General features: G+C 38.5%; 1 protein-coding gene across 1 annotated transcript in view; it reads right to left on the bottom strand.

Moving 5' to 3' along the window:
• The window catches only part of pcp4b (Purkinje cell protein 4b), a 61,707-nt gene extending 43,668 nt beyond the window's left edge, over window positions 1-18,039 (bottom strand). Inside the window, exon 1 of the mRNA XM_021466313.2 lies at window positions 17,973-18,039. Within this exon, the coding sequence (XP_021321988.1) occupies window positions 17,973-17,981 (9 nt within the window). The 5' untranslated portion in view covers window positions 17,982-18,039. The remainder of the gene's footprint in view (window positions 1-17,972) is intronic.
• Window positions 18,040-22,247: the final 4,208 nt, after the last annotated feature.

Below are 22,247 nucleotides of genomic sequence, written 5' to 3'. Positions count from 1 at the left end.
GTATGTTATTAATTACCTCGGAGCGTCTGGAGCGTGTCAAGATCTCTGCGTCTGGCTTCAAACGCCCCCACGTGTTCATTGTGTGTCAATTGTCTTCTGAGGCTCAGGTACATTAATTAAATAAAAAATCATTGACGCAGCTTCTTCTACCGTAGTAATTCTGTTTTTACTGTTAATATTTGGCGCAAGTTAATCAGGAAGTGACATTGTGTTTTCTTCGACTCTTTGGATAAAAACGCTGCTTTATTTTTAGGCGTTATTCCAGTTTTGCACAAATTTATGTAATAGCCTATATTTTGAGGGAAACACAGCTATTGGCTACATTTTTGTCACACACAGAACAAAGTCACGTACGAGGCTTGTCCTTTTTTTTCATAAATAATTAGCTTAACCTTCGACATGCACTGTTACTAGATTAATGGGATTATTATTCTGTCTAAATTATTTTATTACTGCTTACTGCTTATGTTATATCAACCTCTATCCCTTGATCAATAAAAAGGCAGACACATAACAAGCGCACTGTTAAATCTATTAAAACTGATAAAAGTGTATAAAAGTTTAGAAAAAAAGTATAATCGTCACACATTACATTACTTATTTTATTATACTTAAAATGTTTAAATGCTTAAAATTAAAAAAATACGCATTAACTTGGGCAGCTGTTTTCCCACGCTGTCTCTGTTTCACTGATGGTTGCTTCATTTTAAATATATACACTCATATTTGCTATAACTTTGCTTGAGCACATCAAGTTCAGCCGGAGAAAGAAATGCTGATCTCTTTTTTTAAGATGTTGGCATGGTCACTCGTAATGTCTGCGCTCCATTGATAATGCCTTTTTATAGTCACGGTGTGCGTGCTTAACTCTGAGTTGGTCTACTCAAAGTTGATTGACCCAACTCAGATCAGCTGTTCTGAAACCGAAAACTCAGAGTTTTTAATCTCTTGGTAAATCAACTCAGAGTTCAAGTTTAAACTCCGAGTTGTTTGAACCTCCTTACTGAAACAGGCCCCAGTCATCTAAGAAAGCTGGAATCAAGCCACATTTACTATGACTTTGAGGCTGGATTACTGTAATGCTCTGTTTGCTGGTTGCCCAGCATCCTCTATTAGCAAACTTCAATTAGTACAAAATGCAGCAGCCAGAGTTCTTACCAGGTCTAGAAAATATGATCATATCACTCCAATTTTATCCTCCTTACACTGGCTGCCTGTTAAGTTTCGTACTGAATTTAAAATATTACTTCTCACCTATAAAGCTCTAAATAATCTAGCTCCTGTCTATCTAACCAACCTTCTGTCTCGCTACAATCCAGCTCGCTCTTTAAGATCTCAAAACTTAGGGCTTCTGGTAGTAACTAGAATAGCAAAGTCAAGTAAAGGAGGTCGAGCCTTCTCCTTTATGGCTCCTACACTCTGGAATAGCCTTCCTGATAACGTCCGAGGCTCAGACACACTCTCCCAGTTCAAAACTAGATTAAAGACCTATCTGTTTAGTAAAGCATACACTCAATGCACCACTTAGCGGGTTTCCACACAGGCTTCTGCATCTTGTTTATATACACTATGAACAGCAGCTACGCTAATTATTCTCTCTATCCTCTATTTCCACCTGGGGATACTCATCCCGAGGTCCTCAGATTATGCGGAATCACTGATTGGATCCAAGACCAACGACGAGATGATCCCAAGGTTTCCATATCCGGGACCAGACCGTATCCTGAGCTGCTGCTGCGCTGATGGTCATAGGGAGTGGAGAACATGAGTCTGATTCCAGTGACGCTCCAGGGACAGACGAGTCTTCGCTGAGGCCAGCTTCCAGCCTCCACCACGGCGACTAAAGCTCTGCACAAGACTTTTGGCCAGCGGAGAAATTAAAATGCTCGTGCCCAACTGAGTCTGATTCTCACAAGGTTTTTTTTTCTTCACTCTCCTATCAGGTGAAGTTTTTCTTCCCTTTCCGCTGTCGCCACTGGCCTGCATGGTTCAGGATTGGTAGAGCTACGCATCGATGAATTTGCTCTTCAGTGTCTGAACTCTCAGTAATGATTAAACCACACTGAACTGAGCTAAACTGAACTGAACTTAAACACTAAAAACTGAACTACACTGTTCCAGTTACTATGACCATTTATGTGAAGCTGCTTTGACACAATCCACATTGTAAAAGCGCTATACAAATAAAGCTGAATTGAATTGAATATTTAATACATTTACTATATCTTGCTATTCTTTTGCATTTTTATAGCCTGTTTTACCACATTTTAATCTGTTTTTAAACATTTTTATTATTAGTTTGGTCACACTTTACAATAAGGTTCATTAGTTAATGTTAATTAATGCATTTACTAACAGGAACAAGCAATGAACAATATATTTACAACAGTATTTGTTCATGTTAGTTAACGTTAGTTAATGAAAATACAGTAGTTCATTGTTAGTTCATGTTAACTCATGGTGCATTAACTAATGTTAACAAGCACGGACTTGGATGTTAATAATGCATTAGTAAATGTTTAAATATGATTAATAAATGCTGTACAAGTGTTGTTCATGATTAGTTCATGTTAGTAAAGGCATTAACTAATGAACCTTATTGTAAAGTGTTACCATTAGTTTTTATGTTCTTATACTTTTCTCTTTTATTCCTGTTTATGTAAAGCACTTTGAATTGCCAATGTGTATGAAATGTGCTATATAAATGAACTTTCCTTGCCTTGCCTTACATCAGGAGCAATAAAAAAAAAATCTGATCACAGCAATGATTTTGTAAAAATCACAAATGTAACTTATTATTAAATTCACAGTGGGCATATTTAGCTTTTCGGCGTTTTAAGTTGGAAAAAGTGATGTAGATTTTATTGTAAACTTTAACAATACTGTCCAACTGTATTTTTGTGCACTCCCTGAAGAAATGCTAAATAATATCTACACAAATGTTGATTTCAGACAGAAGCAGACTGTCACATTCACCAGCGATCTCTAACCACCAGAGGTCGCTAGAAAACATTCTCACTCACAGAACTACAAATGTGTTTGTAAATGGACTTCAACTTCATACATGCTCTTCGCCCACACACCTGCTTCCTCATTTAGCTTGATTACATTCGCACACCTGAGGACTTTCAGAGACTGATTAACACACACTATTTAAGCCACACATTCACTCCTTAAGTTTGCCGAGTCTTGTTTACTGTTAGTGACATTACAACGGGTTTCTCCCTGTCTTAGTTCTCCGTGTTTGAACCTAGCTTTGTATCCTAGTTATCCTGTTTAGCCGCCAGCCTTTTGACCTATTGCCTGTTACAACTACAATTCTGGACTGCCTGCATATACCCGTTTTGACCATTGCTTGCCTGACAAAGAATAAACCTGCATATTGGATTCACCTTCTGTTGTGAGTGTCACTCCCCGGCGTAACACAGACAAAATGGTCTGAAATAAGTAGGTGAACTATATATTTATTTGAGGTATTAAAGTTATAATAAGGCCAAGCAGTGGCGCAGTAGGTAGTGCTGTCGCCACATAGCAAGAAGGTCGCTGGTTCGAACCTCGGCTCAGCTCAGTTGGCATTTCTGTGTGGGGTTTGCATGTTCTCCATGCGTTCGCGTGGGTTTCCTCCAGGTGCTCCGGTTTCCCCCACAGTCCAAAGACTGTGGTACAGGTGAATTGGGTAGGCTAAATTGTCCGTAGTGTATAAGTGTGTGTATGATTGAGTGTGTGGATGTTTCCCAGAGATGAGAAGCGGCTGGAAGGGTACGTGCTGGATAAGTTGGCGGTTCATTCGGTTTTAGTTATGATGCTCCCAAAATAATTCTGCAGAAATCCACAGATTTTTACCAAAATTCTTTGCAGAAATAGCAAAAAACTTTCGCAGATTCCGTCTGGCCCTAATCATAGGTCTCAAACTCAATTCCTGGAGGGCCTCAGGTCTGCACAGTTTTGCTCCAACCCTAATCAAACACAGCTGATCCAACTAATCAAGGTGTTCAAGGCTACTAGAGACGCAGTTGTGAGTTGGAGCTGGTTGGAGCTACACTATGCAGAGCCGTGGCCCTCCAGGAGTTTGAGTCCATTGCTCTAGATCAGGAGTGTCCAAACACGGTCCTGGAGGGCCAGTGTCCTGCATAATTTATCTCCAACTTCCTTCAACAAACCTGCCTGGAAGTCTTTAGTATACCTAGAAAAAGCTTAATTAGCTGGTTCATGTGTGTTTAATTGGGGTTGGAACTAAAAATATGCAGGACACCAGCCCTCCAGGACCAAGTTACACCCCTGCTCTAGATGATATTGTTGTACAATCAGTTTGTTAATCCAATCGCTGGGTGAATGGTCAATTTGACACACTAATATAGTGGTGGTAACATGTCCAGCTCATTCCAACATTACTTAAACCATCGTTTCATAGCAGCTGTTGATGTGAAATCTTAGAAATGTTTGTACTCTAACATAAAATTCAGTCAAGCTGAGCCAGTCTGCTGCTATATTTGGTTGCTAAGCTTTCCGAGTGGTTATTAGTATGTTGCTATGTGGTTACAATCACTTCTAAAAGTATTAATGCATCTTTCCTTGATAAGCGGCATGATTTTGAAGCATGATTCATGTGCGTGGTACAGATGGTTTAGGAATTTGAATGCTTAGGGTTTTGAGTTTGCGATATTTACAGGGTGAGCAATATTCACAGTGACGTATGCCTTAGCAAGCACTGCCAAACATGCAAGGCTGTAAGAATGATACTGCAAAGTTCACATAATCCAGCTTGGGCAACAAAACTGTTCACTTAAGCTTCTTAATATGCTGATGTGTTGATGCCTTTAGCCAAACTAAAAATTTACTACGCCTTTGCCCAGCAGCTTGAGCTACTTCGTTTGCAAATGTTCAAAGAAGCAGCTTATGCTTTAGAGATTTAAGGAAAGAGGAAATAACCAAAATATTACTCAACAACGGCGATTCCTCATCTTGTAATTGGTCAAAGGTAAATCCCTTACTGTGTATGGTGAGGTGGAGTTCTGCAACAAAGAAGCAACATTCATTCATTCATTTTCTTTTTGGCTTAGTGCTTTTATTAATTCGGGGTCGCTACAGCAAAATGAACCTCCAACTTATCCAGCACATGTTTTTACGCAACGGATGCCCTTCTAGCTGAAACTATGGGAAACACCCATACACTCCGGACAATTTAGCTTACCCAATTCACCTATAGCACATGTCTTGGGGAAACCTGGAGGAAACCACATGAACACAAACTTGCAAACTCCACACAGAAATGCCAACTGACCCAGCTGGGACTTAAACCAGCAACCTTTTTTGCTGTGAGCCAATTGTACTCCCCACTACACCACCGTGCTGCCCAAAAGAACAACAGTCATTTTATATTTTATATTCTTTATTTCTATTTGTTGTTTATGCAGATTCAACAAGCCGAGATCATAATGTTTTGTTTATCACATTTCATACTATCAGCATCTTAGTAGCACTTTGTCTGTTAGGTCTTTTTAGCATTATCGACATACAATAAAACATACCTCTGAAGTATTTATATCAGTGTTCATTTCAGCATTTTCTAAAACATTATTAAGATCTGTTGCTAATATTTATCTGACCAGTGAGTACTATGATGAATGCATCGCTCGTTGTTGGTTCATGTTTGTTCATTTCTACAATATCCAATCATTAATTTTACTTTTAGTCTAGTTTACTATTTTAGTCTATTTTACTTTTAGTTTAGTCTCTATTTTAGGGGTCACCGAAGCGGTTTGAACAGCAAACTATTTCAGCATATGTTTTACACAGCGTATGCCCTTCCAGCTGCAGCACAGTATTGGAAAGCACTAGGGATGTAACGGTATCAGAATTTCACGGTACGATAATACCTTGGTATGAATGACACGGTACGGTATTTATTGAATAATTTACAGGAAAAACAAAACTAATGAAAGGACTCGAAAAAAGTGCTAAAAGAGTTTATTTACCTTAGCACTGAACATATCAATGACATACAAATTAGCCATCTATCTGTAAGTTTGAAACAGGAACTTCAATTTTTCAATTTTAATAACAAAAAACTATTAAACCATATATAAAAAATAAAGTTTCAATTTAGTATTGTTGAAAACTCATCACATTCAACATTTAATCACTCACTCACTTTGATAGAGATGGGTTTTTTAAGGAAAATTATCATATAACTATAATCTGGTAAAAGCTGGGATCTCTTAGGCAAGGTTGACAGCAGTGGGTAACGTTGTGCATTGTCTTTCCACCACTTGAGAAGAAAGCCATGAGTGAGATAGAGGTCTCTTTGCGGTACAAGCCAATGTCTGCATTAATCTAACAAGTGTGCTGTGTTCTGCAGTCCCCATGACTGTTTTTAGTCGTATTCCCCGACTTATATTTCACCGCAGTCTGGCAGTGCCTGCATATAATTTTTTTCTTTGTCTGTCACCTTTTCTCCTTTTTCGTATCTTTTTAGAAAGAAACCGAAATTCTTCCACACATCCAATTTTAAACTCACTTTAGGTTCGATCATTTCCAGCTCTTTTTCTTCCCCTCTACTAGCAACACACTCCATTTCCGCATTACTGGATCTGTGGTGACAACTGACTGCAAAGGATGATGGCCACTTCTAGGCTGATGGGAATTGTAGTTCCCGCTACCTCCCGTTCGCTTCATTCGCCTAAGCCAACTTTTCTCAGAAATATAGATTTATTGAGTCATGCACCTACGGTATTATTGAAAAAAATTACTATTGCGGTATGACGGTATTTACAATATTGTTACACCCCTAAAAAGCACCCATAAACACTCATTCACACACACACACACACACACACAAACTTAAGGTCCGTGCACACTGGGACGTTTTTTGTTTGTGTTTTTCATTAACATTTAACGCCTCATGACTAAATAAAGGGGGCCAATGTGATCGTTCACACTAACGCGCAAAACCGTCATTTTTAAAAAAAATACCTCATGCTCGTTTTTTACATTCTCCACTAATCCCTTTTAATCGAGCTGCTGAAGTTACAGTAAACAGCACTTGGAGGCGCTGAAGCGCAAAACTGTCAATGTCACACTGAAGAAGATGGCCAGAGGCGATATGAACATGGAGCTGCTTATTGAACTGGTGAACAATAATCATTTCTTCATTGCTACCGCTGGAGCTGCTACTTAAACCATCCATGCTTGTTCGAATTGCCAGTCATTTTAACAACAAGCGTGTTAATCGTTTCTCTCTCTCACCTGCTACAAGTTGGTGTCAGAAGCTTAAAGTTGTGTAGCGCCATCTAATGTCAAGGAGTGATTTAGCATACTCTTCTGCTCGAAAATCACTTCGGTTTGAATTCGGAAAAACATCTCGAAAAACGCTGACAATAAATGCAAACGAAAAGCACCCCAGTGTGTACAAGCTAGACTAAGCACAATTTAAGGCCCAATTCTATTTTTGTATTTTCTTACCCTTTGGTTTTGAGTGTGGTCCTGAAAAATCTTCGTTCGAAGAGCTATTCGCTTGTGGTGACGTATTTGTGACGTATGTATACTGTTTCCGGGTCCAAGCCGCCATTCATTTGAGTGGAGAAATCATTTGTTTATGATCACGTTTTATTCCTATCACACATTAAAGTTAATTTTATATAAAATCGTAGTGTACACAACAATCTCTGGGCTTGCTGCATATCAAATACCAAAAATTTAACAATTTATAAAAAAAATTATCACTTTCTGGCAATCGGATATTAGGCATGGACATATATACTGCGATTGCGATTTTCGAAAGCATTAAATCGCTTTGTAAACGTTTATTATTACCATTTCATGAGTCTCCCCATTCAGTTGAATAGAGCGCTTGGACCCGGAAGCCGATTTGCGTGACGTCATACTTAACAAGCAGATTCACCCCTTCCCCTTAGCCCTACGCCTTTAAGCTAAATAGAATTGGGACAGCCCTACCCCTTGACCTGAACACACAAACCGAGGGTAGTGGTAAGGGGAAGGGCTAAGGGGTAGAACTAGGATTGGGCCTTAGTTTTTTCAATTCACTTACAGCACCTGTCTTTGGACTGATTGGGAAATTAGTAGAACCCAGAGGAAACCCATTTCAACACGGGGAGAACGTGCAAACTCCACACAGAAATGCCAACTGGTCCTGTCGGGATTAGAACCAGCAACCTTCTTGCTGCGAGGCGACAGTGCTAACCACTGAGCCACCATGCCGCCATTGCCCAATCCAATGTTCTTTATCCAATATATATCCAAACCCTGCTGAAAAATCCAGCTTAAACCAGCCTAGGCTGGTTGGCTGGTTTTAGCTGGTCAACCAGGCTGGTTTTAGAGGGGTTTTGGCCATTTCCAGGCTGGTTTCCAGCCATTTCCAGCCTGGTCTTAGCTGGTTAGGCTGGGAGATGACCAGCTAAAACCAGCTTGACCAGCCTAGCAGGCTGGGAGCCCGGCCAAAACCAGCTATGTCCAGCTTAAACCAGGCTGGTCAAGCTGGTTTTAGCTGGTCATTTTCCAGCCTGACCAGCTAAGGTCTCTGTGTAATATTCTAATGATATTTGGCATGACAGGAAAATCAGTTATTTTGACCTTTATGATGTCTATTTGGCTATTGCCAAAAAGAAAAACCAGTCCAAATTTTAAGATTGATTTTGTGTTTGTTGAACTATTATTCACCCTCATTTAGTACTATTACTACTCAAATCTCTTATTACAGTAGTTAAATGTTGTGAGTGTTGAATAGTCTGCAGATGCTTGTCAGATGTCATTTGTAAACTGACTTCACATCCACTGTAAACAGGCAGAATGAGAACAGCTTGGGTTTATGGATGTATTACATCAGACAGTTGCAAGGGGCAAAAAAAAAAAAAAGTCAGTGGCAATCAAGGGGCATTCAGATGCCCGGGCACATTCTTGCTCATGGCAGCACATGTCCAATCGGATTTCTGACAGCTCGTCGTGTTTCTTGGAGAAATGTAGTAGGCCTTTTGAGTGTCGTAAAGCAGTCCAGTGTGAGAGAAGTGATGTGTGGAGAGGTCAGAGATGAATTAGACGAGAGACGAAGAGACTATTTTGAAATGAGTAATGTGGGCAGTTCTTCAAGAGTTGTCAAAATCAGATTAAATGTGCCGAGTGGCTCTTGATCTATCCTCAATCTGTGCTCTGCAGCTCTGTTCCTGTGATGACTACATTCATCATGCCCTGTTGCCTCTGGTCCAAACAGCGCGGCCAGTAAATGGAAAATTAAATATATTCATTGAGACGCAGAATGTATTTTATTATGAATAGATTATTTATATTCAAAAATGTTTTGGATATCTGTGTACTGTTTTTTTTTTTTTTAATTAATAAATTTTTTTAACACACTTCTATTTATTAAAACGTATTTTAAATATGTTTGTTATTATATAATATTCTGTAGCAAAACTAGTAATGTTAAACGTCACGCACTAAAATACTGGAGCAAATAATGATGAATTATAATTATATTGTTTGTTAAACAACTAAAAACACATTGTATATCAAAATAGTGTAGTTATTTATTTGTGATATTTTTGCTTTCCTATTAAGTAACTTCTGCTTTAGAGTTCATTTATTATGAATTTATTTATTTATTATTATTTATTCATTTATTTTCATTTATTTATGGCAGCACAGTGGCTCACTGCACTGCCGCCACACAGCAAGAAGGTTGCTCAATCGAGCCCTGGCTGGGTATCCTCCGGGTGCTTCCCCCACAGCTATAGATGAATTGAATAAGCTAATTGGCCGTAGTGTATGTGTGTGAATGTGAGGGTGTATGGGTGTTTCCCAGTGCTGGGTTGCAGCTGGAAGGCTATGCGCTGCGTAAAACCTACTGTATGCTGGATAAGTTATGCTGGCGGTTCTTTATAAATTATGCTGTGGTGACTGATGCTGAATGAAAATGAACGAATTACCTTATTTTATTATTTATTAAATACATTTTTTAGTTCACTCAAGCATATTTTTTTAATTTCCTTTCACTGTTTTAAAAATGAAAGAAATCTTAATAATTAAATAGATCTGCTTTAAAAAAATAAATATTCATTTTTTAATATTTTTTTTATAATTATACATAAAAAATTAATATAAATAATAAATCTAAAACAATTTAGCTAATCTCAATGCAAAACATACATTATGGCACCATGACATGAAGCGGTAATGTCAACCACATACAACTCACTGATTCCTTACAGTATATAAGAAACACAGTAACTGCACGACACAAACAGCACATCCAGCGGTCCAGTGGTTAAAAACTACTAAAAAGGCCCAACAATATGTGTATGTTGCTAAATCATCTTCTTAATCAAGTAGGCATCACTGACCATTATTTAAACTGATTTCAGCAATATTAAACAATTTAAGTCCATGTTGTCACAGCCACAACATTATGAATGTTTTAAATAAGTGCATATATTTACTTTACATTTACATTTTACTAAATTATGTCATGAAATATGTATGCTTAACTCTAAATGTATACTTAATTCACTAGAGAGGTGTATTTAAACATAAAAGTATATTTAGATGCATACATAAAGAATTCTGTTTACTTATTAACAAATAATGAGGTTACAGTTTAAGGTGTGAGGGGTTGTTCACATAATTACCCCATTTGCTGTTTACACATCCTTATATGTGCTTGACACCTAGATCAGGACTTTCTAGTTAGAGAATGTCTCATGTCAATGAACTAAATGATAAAAAATGACACGTTTAACTCTCAATTTGCATCTTAAGCCTTTTCTGGCTTATTTTTTAATGATTGATGACCCAGTCTGTTGTGATTGTTCTACTACGCGCAGCGTGTGCCGTAAGCGAAACACTCCTAGTGGCTTATCAAGACAGTGTTGAAGCATATCAGAATTATTAGCCCTCCTGATTTATTAGCTCCCCCACCTCTATTTAACAGAAATTAGTGATGGGTCGTTCATGAACAATTTGTTCATTTTGAACGAATCTTCAATATGACTCAGGAACTACGAGTCCTCTCAGGGAGTGATTCGTTCATCCGTGCGTGCGCACATTTGTGCAGGTAGTATCGTTAATTTCAAGTCTTCATCACATTGGCAGAAGCCAATCATATGCGTTTAGAGCCGGAAAAAGAATTGATCCGCTCCCCTCTCGAGTCCTCTATCGGGTCTGAGTCACTCGTTCATCACAGGCCAATCATATGCGTTTAGAGCCAGAAAAAGAATTGATCCACTCCCCTCTCGAGTCCTCTATCGGGTCTGAGTCACTCGTTCATCACGGGCCAATCATACGCGTTTAGAGCAGGAAAAAGGAATTGAACCGTTCATCTCTCGAGTCCTCGGGTTTGAGTCATTCTGTCACGTGATGAACGAACGATCATGGCTCCTATCCTACCATGGCTTAGACTGTGCATTGATTACGATTATATGTGACTGTCAGTGTACCCCTGACATTTTTGAAGACATGAAGAGGTGAGCTGAGCAAGGAGAAAACATTACCTTCATAGACAAAACAGCAGGTCAACATTGAATTATTATTTTCTCCTTCTTATATTCTGTTAATGACTTATTTGTCGGGCGATCAACCTTTTGGGCTAGCTGTAGATGTGTTTGGAAGCAATTCGTAACATTTTATTAATATTTTGGCAAATTGAACCAAATGAACGAAATGACTCGAAAAAAGATTCGTTCATCTTGATGAACAAGACTCAAAGATCCGAGTCAGTAAAATGATCAGAACTTCCCATCACTAACAGAAATATTACTTTTTTCTACACATTTTAAACATAATAGCTTTAATAACTAATTATTTATTATTATCTTATTTTATCTTTAGCATGATGGCAGTACAAAATATTTTACTAGAGTTTTTTCATGATATTATTATACCGCTTAATGTGACATTTAGAGGCTTTATTAGGCAAGTTGGCGTAATTAGGCAAATCATTATATAACGCAGGACTTAATTTGTGCCGGAACACGCTGGATCCGGCATCTCTGAAATCTGATCCGGCACCCTATTTTACCGACCCCCCCCTCCTCAACCTCCCTCCTCCCCCATCCGCTGTTCACTTTCACGATGCTGAGTCAGCATTGTGATCTTCCGCCCCTGTAGCAAACCAGCTTGTGAAAAACACACACTTAGACCCCTGATAACACTAATACGTCTTAGTTTTAAAATGGCATTTTAGAACAAAAACAATCCACGTCCACACTGGCTTTCATACTTGATGCGCTTACCATTGTAATGTTATTTGTGACCACAGGGGGGCCATGCCGAGTAGGCTAACTGTCATGACAAAACGTATGAAGAAGTCAGCAAGTTGCATGGCGGAATTGCTAAATGAATGAATATAATAATTTATTTAAATGAACTGGTTGTGGATAAATTTGGAAAAAACTCGTTGTGACATCTCGCATGGTTCAATGGGATCTTGATAACTGCAAGTTACGCCTCTTAGTTACTACAAGTTACGCCCCTTCATCTTACGCCCCCGTCTTGCAGTCCACAACCAGATATACTTGCATTTTTTAGGATGTGTGAGAGCTGTGTGATTTCACTTATCTTTTAGAGATTGAGATATTCCAGATCTGTATCAGAATGTAATGCTTTTACAAAAAAAAAAAAAAAACAGGATTGATAAACAGCTTCTGCTATCAAATTTTCTATAAGAAAAGGCCGTGTGAAAGCTAATGAGAAGAAGCCATATGGTGTTTGATCACAGCTCTCACAGTAATTGGCCTTTTTCTTTAGATATTAAACGCTCTAATACTTTGAAGCAAACTGAATGCATAGTAATGACCTGACTGCTTAAATCAGGGCTGAGTTTATGCTAATTTTCCTCTTTCGTAATTAGCAGCCCTCTCTATGTTACATCTGGCACATCGTGTTCAAAAGCACTGCAGGTCACAGAAAATAACGACAAGAAAGCGCACACACACCTAGTTCACGTTGCTGGAGAGATACGCCACAATTGTACCACTTCCGACAGCTTTGAAGTTAATTAGGACTTCCTCTCGAAGAAATGTATGAACTATTTACTGAGAATATGCTACATCCAACCTAAGCAAAAAATAAATAAAAGAATTCAGCCATTCTGATAAACAAAATACTGTAATAAAGTAACTGAATATTCTGTTAATGTCCAAAAGGTATTTGAAGATTAAAAAGGAGATTGACTAAGGCTGGACGACTCGGCCTAAAATCAAAATATCAATTAATTGAACATTTTGATTCGATTACATTTAATGAATGATTTTTATTTATTTATTTATTTATTTATTTTGCCTTCTTGGTTCACGAACAAGTTTTGTACAGTAAAAATTCTCACTGAATGAAGGGTGCATTACTTGATTTTAAAATAATTGAAGGAAACATACATTATCTACTATCTATGACTATTTAGTGAACATCAACATTAAACAACTGGAATTAAAAAGCTCCTATTATACATTAAATATGGTCATATTTTAATTTTGGGGGTCTCCAACAACAGGCTGATAGGAAAAAAAAACACTTTCATTGTTTTATAATATGTATTTACTTTTACCTAATTATCCCAGCGACTCACATATGATTTTTTAAGCGATTCATTTGTTCCTTAGCACAATGCTAATCTGCGCTGATTGGACCGATGACAGTCTGTTGTGATTGGTCTGGACTGCGTTCAGCGCGAGCTGCCCATCACAGCCTATCAGCAATATTGAAGTAGTCAGAGTGCATAGTGTATGTGTGAGCATACCTGCCAACACTCCTGTTTTTCCTGGGAGTCTCCCGTATTTCAGACCCATCTCCCGTATTTCAGACCCATCTCCCACCACCCTCCCGTTTTGCTATTTATTTAGCAGAAAACTCTCGTAATTTCAACCACCCAAAGGTGGCAACCATTTTAGTCGCACTTACACTTGTGAAATGGGGGAAGAAACTGGTCCATGAACTGTAAACTGTAAAGTTTCTGTCGAGCTCTGACAAAGTCCCACACATCAATAGTCTTTTCTGATCTTTCCTTTAGCAAACGGCCGCTGAATGCTTTGTTGTAAGTGTGTAGATTGCTGAAGCACTCGTCAGAAAAATGACAGGAACACAGCTGGGGGTATAATGCTGGGGTAGTTTTGCAAAAAATAAACCTCAACCATGGACTTTTCACAGTTTCATCCTTGGGTAGAGAAAAGAACAATAACTTTTCCCTCACACTTCCAATAATATCCAGCGGAGCATATCGTCTACACGACTTGACTCAACTGGGATTTGCAACAGTGTTTGTGCTCCTCTTTTTCTTTGCTACTGTTTGTGGGCGGGGCCAGGTGTTTAAATTTTTCCGGGTTTGCGTGCAACAGTTGGACAGGGCTTAAGTTTTGTATTGACATAACACCAAAACAACTAAAGACTCGTTACCAAGACGATTCATTTGAAGGCACTATGAGTCGACTCTTTTATAAATTAATCAATAGTTTTAAACACGGTGCACTTTTAGATTTAAGCCTTAGCTGGATATTTAACTTCACTTATGCCGAGTTCACATCAGACGCGGAAGGAGCGTCAAGCGCGAGTGATTTACATGTTAAGTCAATGCAAATGCGCGAATAGACATCCTGCGGCGCGATTTGCGCGGATAACGCAATATGCGCATCGCGAATTGAGCGTTTAGTGCATATGATGTGCTTAAAGCACGCTTCGCACAAATCGCTCAAGTTCAAAGAGCTGAACTTAAGCGGACATTCACGCAGCATTAACCAATCAGGAGCTTGCTCTTGTGGGGGCGTGATTGTAACGTACCGCCTGTTGTTGGTGTCCCAGGGGAAGCCAACACCGACAACAGTTCTTCAAACTGGGCTTGGCTCAGTCAGAAGCACTGCTGAAAGCCTCCATCATCCAGGTTCAGTTTCTGGAGCTGTTCATGAGCTCACAGAGCTGAATGCACCTCTGAAAGGATCTAGTGGACTCAGACACGGCCCTAAACACATCAACAGAGTCTCATAGAGCACATAAACACTGTTATTTTCTTAATAAAATCCATGTTAGCCATTTAGCAACAAAGCTAGAGTCACCGGGCAGACAGAAGCCCTGCCCATCACGCAAATCCGCGTCTGATCTGAAGTGAATTTGACGCGCGAATGAAGGGAGTAAACTCAAAGTTTCACATGGCTATTTACGCGCGAATAGTGCAATGTATCCACGTGTTTCGCGTCTCTTGTGAACGCAGCATTAGAGTTGTGTTACACACTACATGGAGGGTCATTTTCAAATACCATGATAGGGGCTCTTTAAAACACAAATTGCCTAAAACCAAAAGTCACTTTTTTCCTATAAAAAAGGTGAATAACTTGTACTTTTGGAAACAAAATAAAATAAAACTCTTGTATATCCTGTAAATAATATTTTATTTTATAAAGTTATAATACAACAGTGCATTTCTTGCATCTTCTGTAAACAAATATTTTAATGTAAATAAGAATTTCAATGGAATGGAAAATATGCCATCTCAAAGCATCTCAGGGCAGTTTCCAATCATCGTCAGTATAGTGCAAAGTAGGGCTTGACAAGAGATCAAATGTGGCTTCAAAGTGGATGCAGAAGTATAAATCAGCCTTAACTACATGGCTTTTTTCTGAGGTTTTGTAAGTGTCGTGTCAGCCACAGTGAAGGCTGCGCTAGATCATACACTTGCACTTGACGCAGAAGTATAAACAGAGCGGGGTCGCGTGACTCCACATGCGGTAGGGAAACTAATTGAAATAATTGACCTGGAAAATTTTCAATCGACCATAGGCTCTCAATGTCGATTTTGATTATTTTTCGATGAATTGCCCAACCCTAAGACTGATAATAGTAATAGCCCAGGATTTATATTTCATCAATAAATGTGTTGTCCTGAACCAATATGTATTTTGTTTATCATACAACAGTAACTGACAGTATTATAATATTACTAGGAACTGTGTATAAACCTAACTACACACAAAATCACATTGGAAAACAGCGATTCAATAGTGAAGATGAAGTGCAATATGCAGCCAGAGAATCAAATCAAAATAAAGCCGATAACAGGCTTTTAATACATAAAAGCTGAAAAAAAAATTCTGCTTTGTAGATATTAAATAATAAAAGAGACAACATTTGTATTTAAGTGATTTTAAGGTTGCAAAATGCTTACTCTTTTTATAACATCATGTCTACGTGACAATATTGCATTTACTCACAGTATATAACCACTATGGCATATAGTGCATTATTTTACAGTTTTTCTCAGTCGCTTTGGTCCATTTTCTCAGATCACAATTAAAATTCCCAAAAATACTTGTTCAATCTTCACATCATTGTGTCACTTGTGCACATCAAAAAAGCCGTTTCTTATTTCTCAGAACAAGTTGCAAATGCGTTTGTACATCCATGCAAATGATTATGTGCAATTCTCTGATGCTTCCTAGATTAATTTTGGTCTCTGTTGAATAGCCTCACCCCGCATAACATTTAATCGTTTGTTCAAGGTTTAAGTCATCATAAAATGGCTGAACAAGTTGTCATAATATTTTGTCATAATGCATTTTTCTAGACATTTCCATTAGACTTTTTTTTTTCTAAATCTGTCTACAATTAGTACATTTCTCCCAGGTGAACCTTGACTTTTTCTAATGAAGGTGCATCTCAAAGGAGATTCCTATTTTCACATTACTACTTTATTTGTACTATGCAATGCTGTCTTTTCCTTTCTGCATCACAATGATAGGATCTAGCAACAAATTACAGTACAAACAGCAAAAAAAAGCCATAGTTTACATCAGAACTGCCATCCAGAGTACAGTGTTAAATTAACAACATGACTAAGTTTTATCTGTACACGATGACACAAGGACTTTTACTTCAGATGGCACTGACACATTAATTGACACAGAAATTTAGTTTTGAGAGATGAACTAAGGATTTTGAGCAAGAAACTGGCTTTTGCAAGTAATCCATGGTGTTTTGCTATTTGTCCACGTTGTTTTGAGAAATGCACTTCAATTCTGATCAGAAAAATGTAGCAAAGTGACTGAGAAAATCTGTAAAAAGGCTCAACTAGTTTAGCATTTTATACATTTAACATTGAGGTATGCACTTGTATGTACATGGGCTGCATACATTAAATAATGAATGAAATATCCATCGGTTAACACAATGTCGTTTTTGTATGTTACAGTTTTGCAGCTGATGTTTTTCAGTTACCTCCCTGGTTTTTCTGAACTGCCATTAAACAGCCTATAATGCTATTTAATGGCGAGTTCCCATAGTGATAACATGCCTTGCTATTGAGTGATCGTGTCTCAAAAGGTCACTGTGTGTTCAATGAAGTGTATCGCTTCTCCCAGGCAATTACAGAGAGAAAATTCAGTCTTTGTGTTGCATAATGTCACATAATGTGTATGTTTATAGAGAATATAGACTTTGAAAAGCAAAACCTACCTTTAGAACTAAACAGAATTTACTGATGTAAAAGATAGATAGATAGATAGATAGATAGATAGATAGATAGATAGATAGATAGATAGATAGATAGATAGATAGATAGATAGATAGATAGATAGATAGATAGATAGATAGATACTCTATGTATGTTGGTAGCATACAGTGTAGTCTAGCCTACAGTATATGTTTCATGAAAATAACCTCACAGAAAGTGGACTTTTATTAAGAAAAACATGATAACATGACAATGAAACTTATTTTAATGGTGATAAATGCTCTTCACAAATCATAAAGTAAAATGAAATAACACATTTAGCTTAACACATCCACCGTCAATTAAAAAGATAAGCAGCTACAGTAATGAAACTGCTCTGAGCGAAGATCCACAGCAACACACTGCAGCACCAAAAAAAGAAATCAATATGCCGAAAACCATTGTGGCTATTATATAATCAATCTCTGTCGCAAAAGCATCTGTTCTTACAGCACCTTTAACCCTCGTCTGGACGCGGTAAAGCGGGAGCCCTTACCTCACTCATGGTTCAGCGTTCTCACGGGTTTTCCTCAGCGTCACTTCAGCTGTAAAGAGTTCACAGTGGTTTCCTCACTCCGAGGGAGCTTTATAAAGTATGAAGCCGTCTCCTCTGTGCCATCACGGCGGCACTAAACCAATAGGAGAGCCGTCGGCAAATCTCCTCCCTTCTTTCTGAAATATTACTGTCCTCTTTTATTCCTGCAGTAATGACGAGAGCTGCTGTTCTCTGATCTCTGTTCCCTCATCATCAGCGCAGCTTCAGCAGCCTTTAGGAGAAACCATCACCAGGATTATATTCGCGCCACACTCGATTAAATAAATTAATATTCAGACGTGGATATTTATAAAACAAATGCATGAGTGGATGCATGAGTTTCTAAGGCTTATAAATTAGTACATTTAAGACCACACATTAGTTTATATTTACGTGCCAATGTAAGTAACACAACACACGCGCCATGTTTAATCTGGATTTACTCTGGGTTATTAGGCAACGTGATCGCTTTTTATATTATGTCATAAATTACATACATATATGAGTACATCCCTCACAAATATCTCATTTAAATAATTTTTTTTCTATAGGAAGCGTTACAATGTTATATTTCTGCATATACATTAGATTAGAAAGTACTGAAGCTCAAACTTTAACTTATCTAACAAAAACAACTTATGATAATGGTACAAAATTAGTGCACACAAATTTATAAGTTAGAGAAAATATAAGAATTGAAAAGAGAAATATAAAAATTCATGAAAATTTTTGTTGAAATTTTGTAGTTTGTTATGTTTTGTAATCTATTTCTAAAGATGTTCGGTGACTAATATATTCATTCATTCATTTATTTTCTTGGCGGCTTTGTCCCTTTATTAATCTGGGGTCGCCACAGCGGAATGAACCGCCAACTCATCCAGCAAGTTTTTCTGCAGCGGATCCCCTTCCAGCCACAACCCATCTCTGGGAAACATCCACACATAAACTACGGACAATTTAGCCTACCCAATTCACCTGTACCGCATGTCTTTGGACTGTGGGGGAAACCGGAGTACCCGGAGGAAACCCACGCGAACGCAGGGAGAACAAGCAAACTCCACACAGAAACGCCAACTGAGCCGAGGATCGAACCAGTGACCCAGCGACCTTCTTGCTGTGAGGCGAACGTGCTACCCACTGCGCCGCGACTTTTATTTTAATAAATATGTGCATTTAATAAATGTTTTTTATGGACCTAAATATTTGACCTTTGATTCACTGAGAAATTTATAAAAATCTTTATTTTTAAAGTAGGTTGTACTCCTTTGTTGTGCACTGTATTCACCTAATTCTCCGCGGACGAGCGGGCACAGCCATTTGAATCTTTTTGGCATGAGATTTCCGGTCTCATTTACTTTCATTCATTTTTAGACATTAAAAACTGCTCGTTTCACTGTTTGATGTTGCAAACTGACATTTCCTTGTTATATTATTCTACTTGGTCTGTATAGTCATGCAAACATTTGTTTGTAGAGCAAGTAGTTTGACCGTTTTTCGCCGTTTATTATTCCTAGTCATTTCTCCCATAGGCGACTGAAACTGAAGTTCTAAGACAATCGCGAAAACAGGCGCACTTTTTATATTAATAAGGTCAATTAATTTTTATAATAAGGTCAATACAGTGGTGTAAAAAATTTTTTTGCCTGTTTACTGATTTCTTAAAATATTAGTCAAAGATAATACAAGTAAAAATATCATGCAGTTTTGAAATGAAGGTTTTTATTATTAAGGAAAACAATTTTTAAAACTACATAGCCCTGTGTGAAAAAGTGTTTGCCTCTGATTTATACTTCTGCATCAAGCGCACGTTTATGCTCTGGCGTAGCTTGCGCATAGTCGCATAGCCCTCGCCATGACTGTCACCGACATGACGATGCATAGCGCAAGTTCTGAGATTGGTCGGCCTGGCATCGCTGTACGAATGTGGGCAGGACCGAGAGCCGCTCGAACCCGTTGGAGCGAGTGTTTACAAGTTTAGAGTCACGTAGAGGAAGAAACTCAACACAGAGGAACATAAACGCCTACTGCCAGCTAGTGTTTTGGAAGTGTTATTGCAGACCTACACAAACAGTGCGCAGAAGTATAAATGCACAGCAATGCACAAGGCATGAGCCGTAGGTCATGCCAATCGCTCAACACAGAAGTATAAACCAGGCTTTAAAAGCAAAAATTGCACCCTTGAAAAATTGTCTGTTACACCCTTGAGAAAAAATGTTGGCCCACTCATTTTGCAGAATTGTTGTAATTCAGCCATATTGGAGGGGTTTTGGGTCTTCACGCCACAGCATCTTAATTATATTCAGGTCAGGACTTTTACTAGGCCATTTTTCTTCAGCCATTGAGAAATTGACTTGCTGATGTGCTTTGGATTATTGTACGGCTGCAGAACCCAAGTTCGCTTCAGCTTGAGGTCACTAACAGATGGCTGGACATTCAGGTCCAGAAGCAGCAAAACAGCCCCAGACCATCACACTACCACCACGTTTTACTGTTGGCATGATGTTCTTTTTCTGTAATCTGGTGTTACTTTTAAGCCATACATAATGGGATGCACACCTTCCAAAAAGTTAAACTTATCAGTTCAAAGAGTATTTTCCCAAAAGCTTTGGGGACCATCAAGATGTTTTCCGACAAAACTGAGACGAGCCTTCATGTTCATTTTGCTCAGCAGTGGTTTTCGTCTTGAAACTCTGCCATGCAAGCAATTGTTAAACAGTCTTTTCTTGATGTTGCGTTCACCACAAACGAGGATGAAGCATGAAGCGTGAGTGATTTACATGTTGAGTCAATGCAAAGATGTGAATAGGCATCCTGCAGCGTGATTCGCACGAATGAGGCAGCGCGAATGATGCAATTTGTGCGAATGAAGCAGCACGAGTTGAGTGTTTTGCATGTTTGACGCACGTGTCGCATATTTTGGCGAATTGCTTAAGTTGAAAAAATGTGAAACTCAGCAGACGTTAGTGCCATGTTAACCAAGCTTGCTCTTGTAGGGGAGTGATTATGAAGTAGTGCCTGTTGTTGGTGTCCTAAGGGAAATCCTCTTGCCGACATTGGCCAACAGTTAATCAAACTGGGCTCGGCTCAGTCTGAAGCACTGCTGAAAGCCTTCATCATCTAGGTATAGTGACTGGAGAAGTTGATGAACTCACATAATGCACCTCTGAAAGGATGTAGTGCACACAGACACGGAACCGAATGAAATTACGCTGTTTTTCAGCCTTCCTAAAGCACATAAACACAGCTGTGCTCTCAATAAAGTCCATGTTAGCTATTTCACAACAACGCTAGAGTCACCTGGCAGACAGAAGCCCTGCCCGTGATGAGAATCTGTGTTTGTTGTGAATGTGAGGTGCAAATGAAGTGAGTAAACTCAAAACCTTCACGCGTCTATTTTCAAGCTAATAGCGTGATTTATTCGTGTGCTCCATGTGTGGTGTGAAAACAGCATTATGGTGGAGTCATGAACACACCTTGACCGAGGCAAGTGCAGTTCTTTGGATGTTGTTATGTGGGCTTTTGTGACCTCTTGGATTAGTTGTCACTGCACACTTGGGGTCACTGCAGTTCCTTATATAGTCATAAAATTTAACCTATCAATTCTTGTTTGGTCACAAGACACACAGGGTACCAATAGCATTTGACGTAATCGACCATAAAACACACAGGGTGCCAGTAGAAATTGACTAGTGAGTAGTGAGTGAGTAAATTATGACATCATTTAAATCTTTGAGCAAACTATCCCATTAAAATACAATTTCTTGCAATCCAGAGGTATAATTCTATACTGCTTGCACATGATTTATATTATATAACCACTACACTCATCTGTACGATTAGATTTCATTTTAGTGTGCATATTCCTGTTTAGTCTGTTCAAAGGCTTCAGACTTCTCCAGAATGTAATGCCATGGGTATTTCTGCAGCTGTTTCCTCTGAGAATAAAGTTGCATCAGAAGAAATATAGCCGTTCTCTTTACATTGGTCTCTGCAACACATTCCAATCACATGAGCATCTGTGCTGCAGAAGATCCAGCCAGAGGTTTACGCAGAGGTAATGCTGCAGAGAAACACCCACTCAAGGAGAAATCCCTCCTCAACAACACCAGCAGCCTTACAAACACCAGCTATTTTAAGATTCTGCCAGACATTACTTTAGGTTTGACAGCACCTACTCATGTTTTCATTCCTAATAGTGAAAAGGAAGCCATCTCAGGTTGAGCGTATCTTACAGCA

The sequence above is a fragment of the Danio rerio genome, chromosome 15 (genome assembly GCF_049306965.1).
Source record: "Danio rerio strain Tuebingen ecotype United States chromosome 15, GRCz12tu, whole genome shotgun sequence".
Taxonomy (NCBI): domain Eukaryota; kingdom Metazoa; phylum Chordata; class Actinopteri; order Cypriniformes; family Danionidae; genus Danio; species Danio rerio.
Note: the sequence above shows the minus strand (reverse complement) of the source record. Positions and strands in the feature narration are given on the sequence as shown.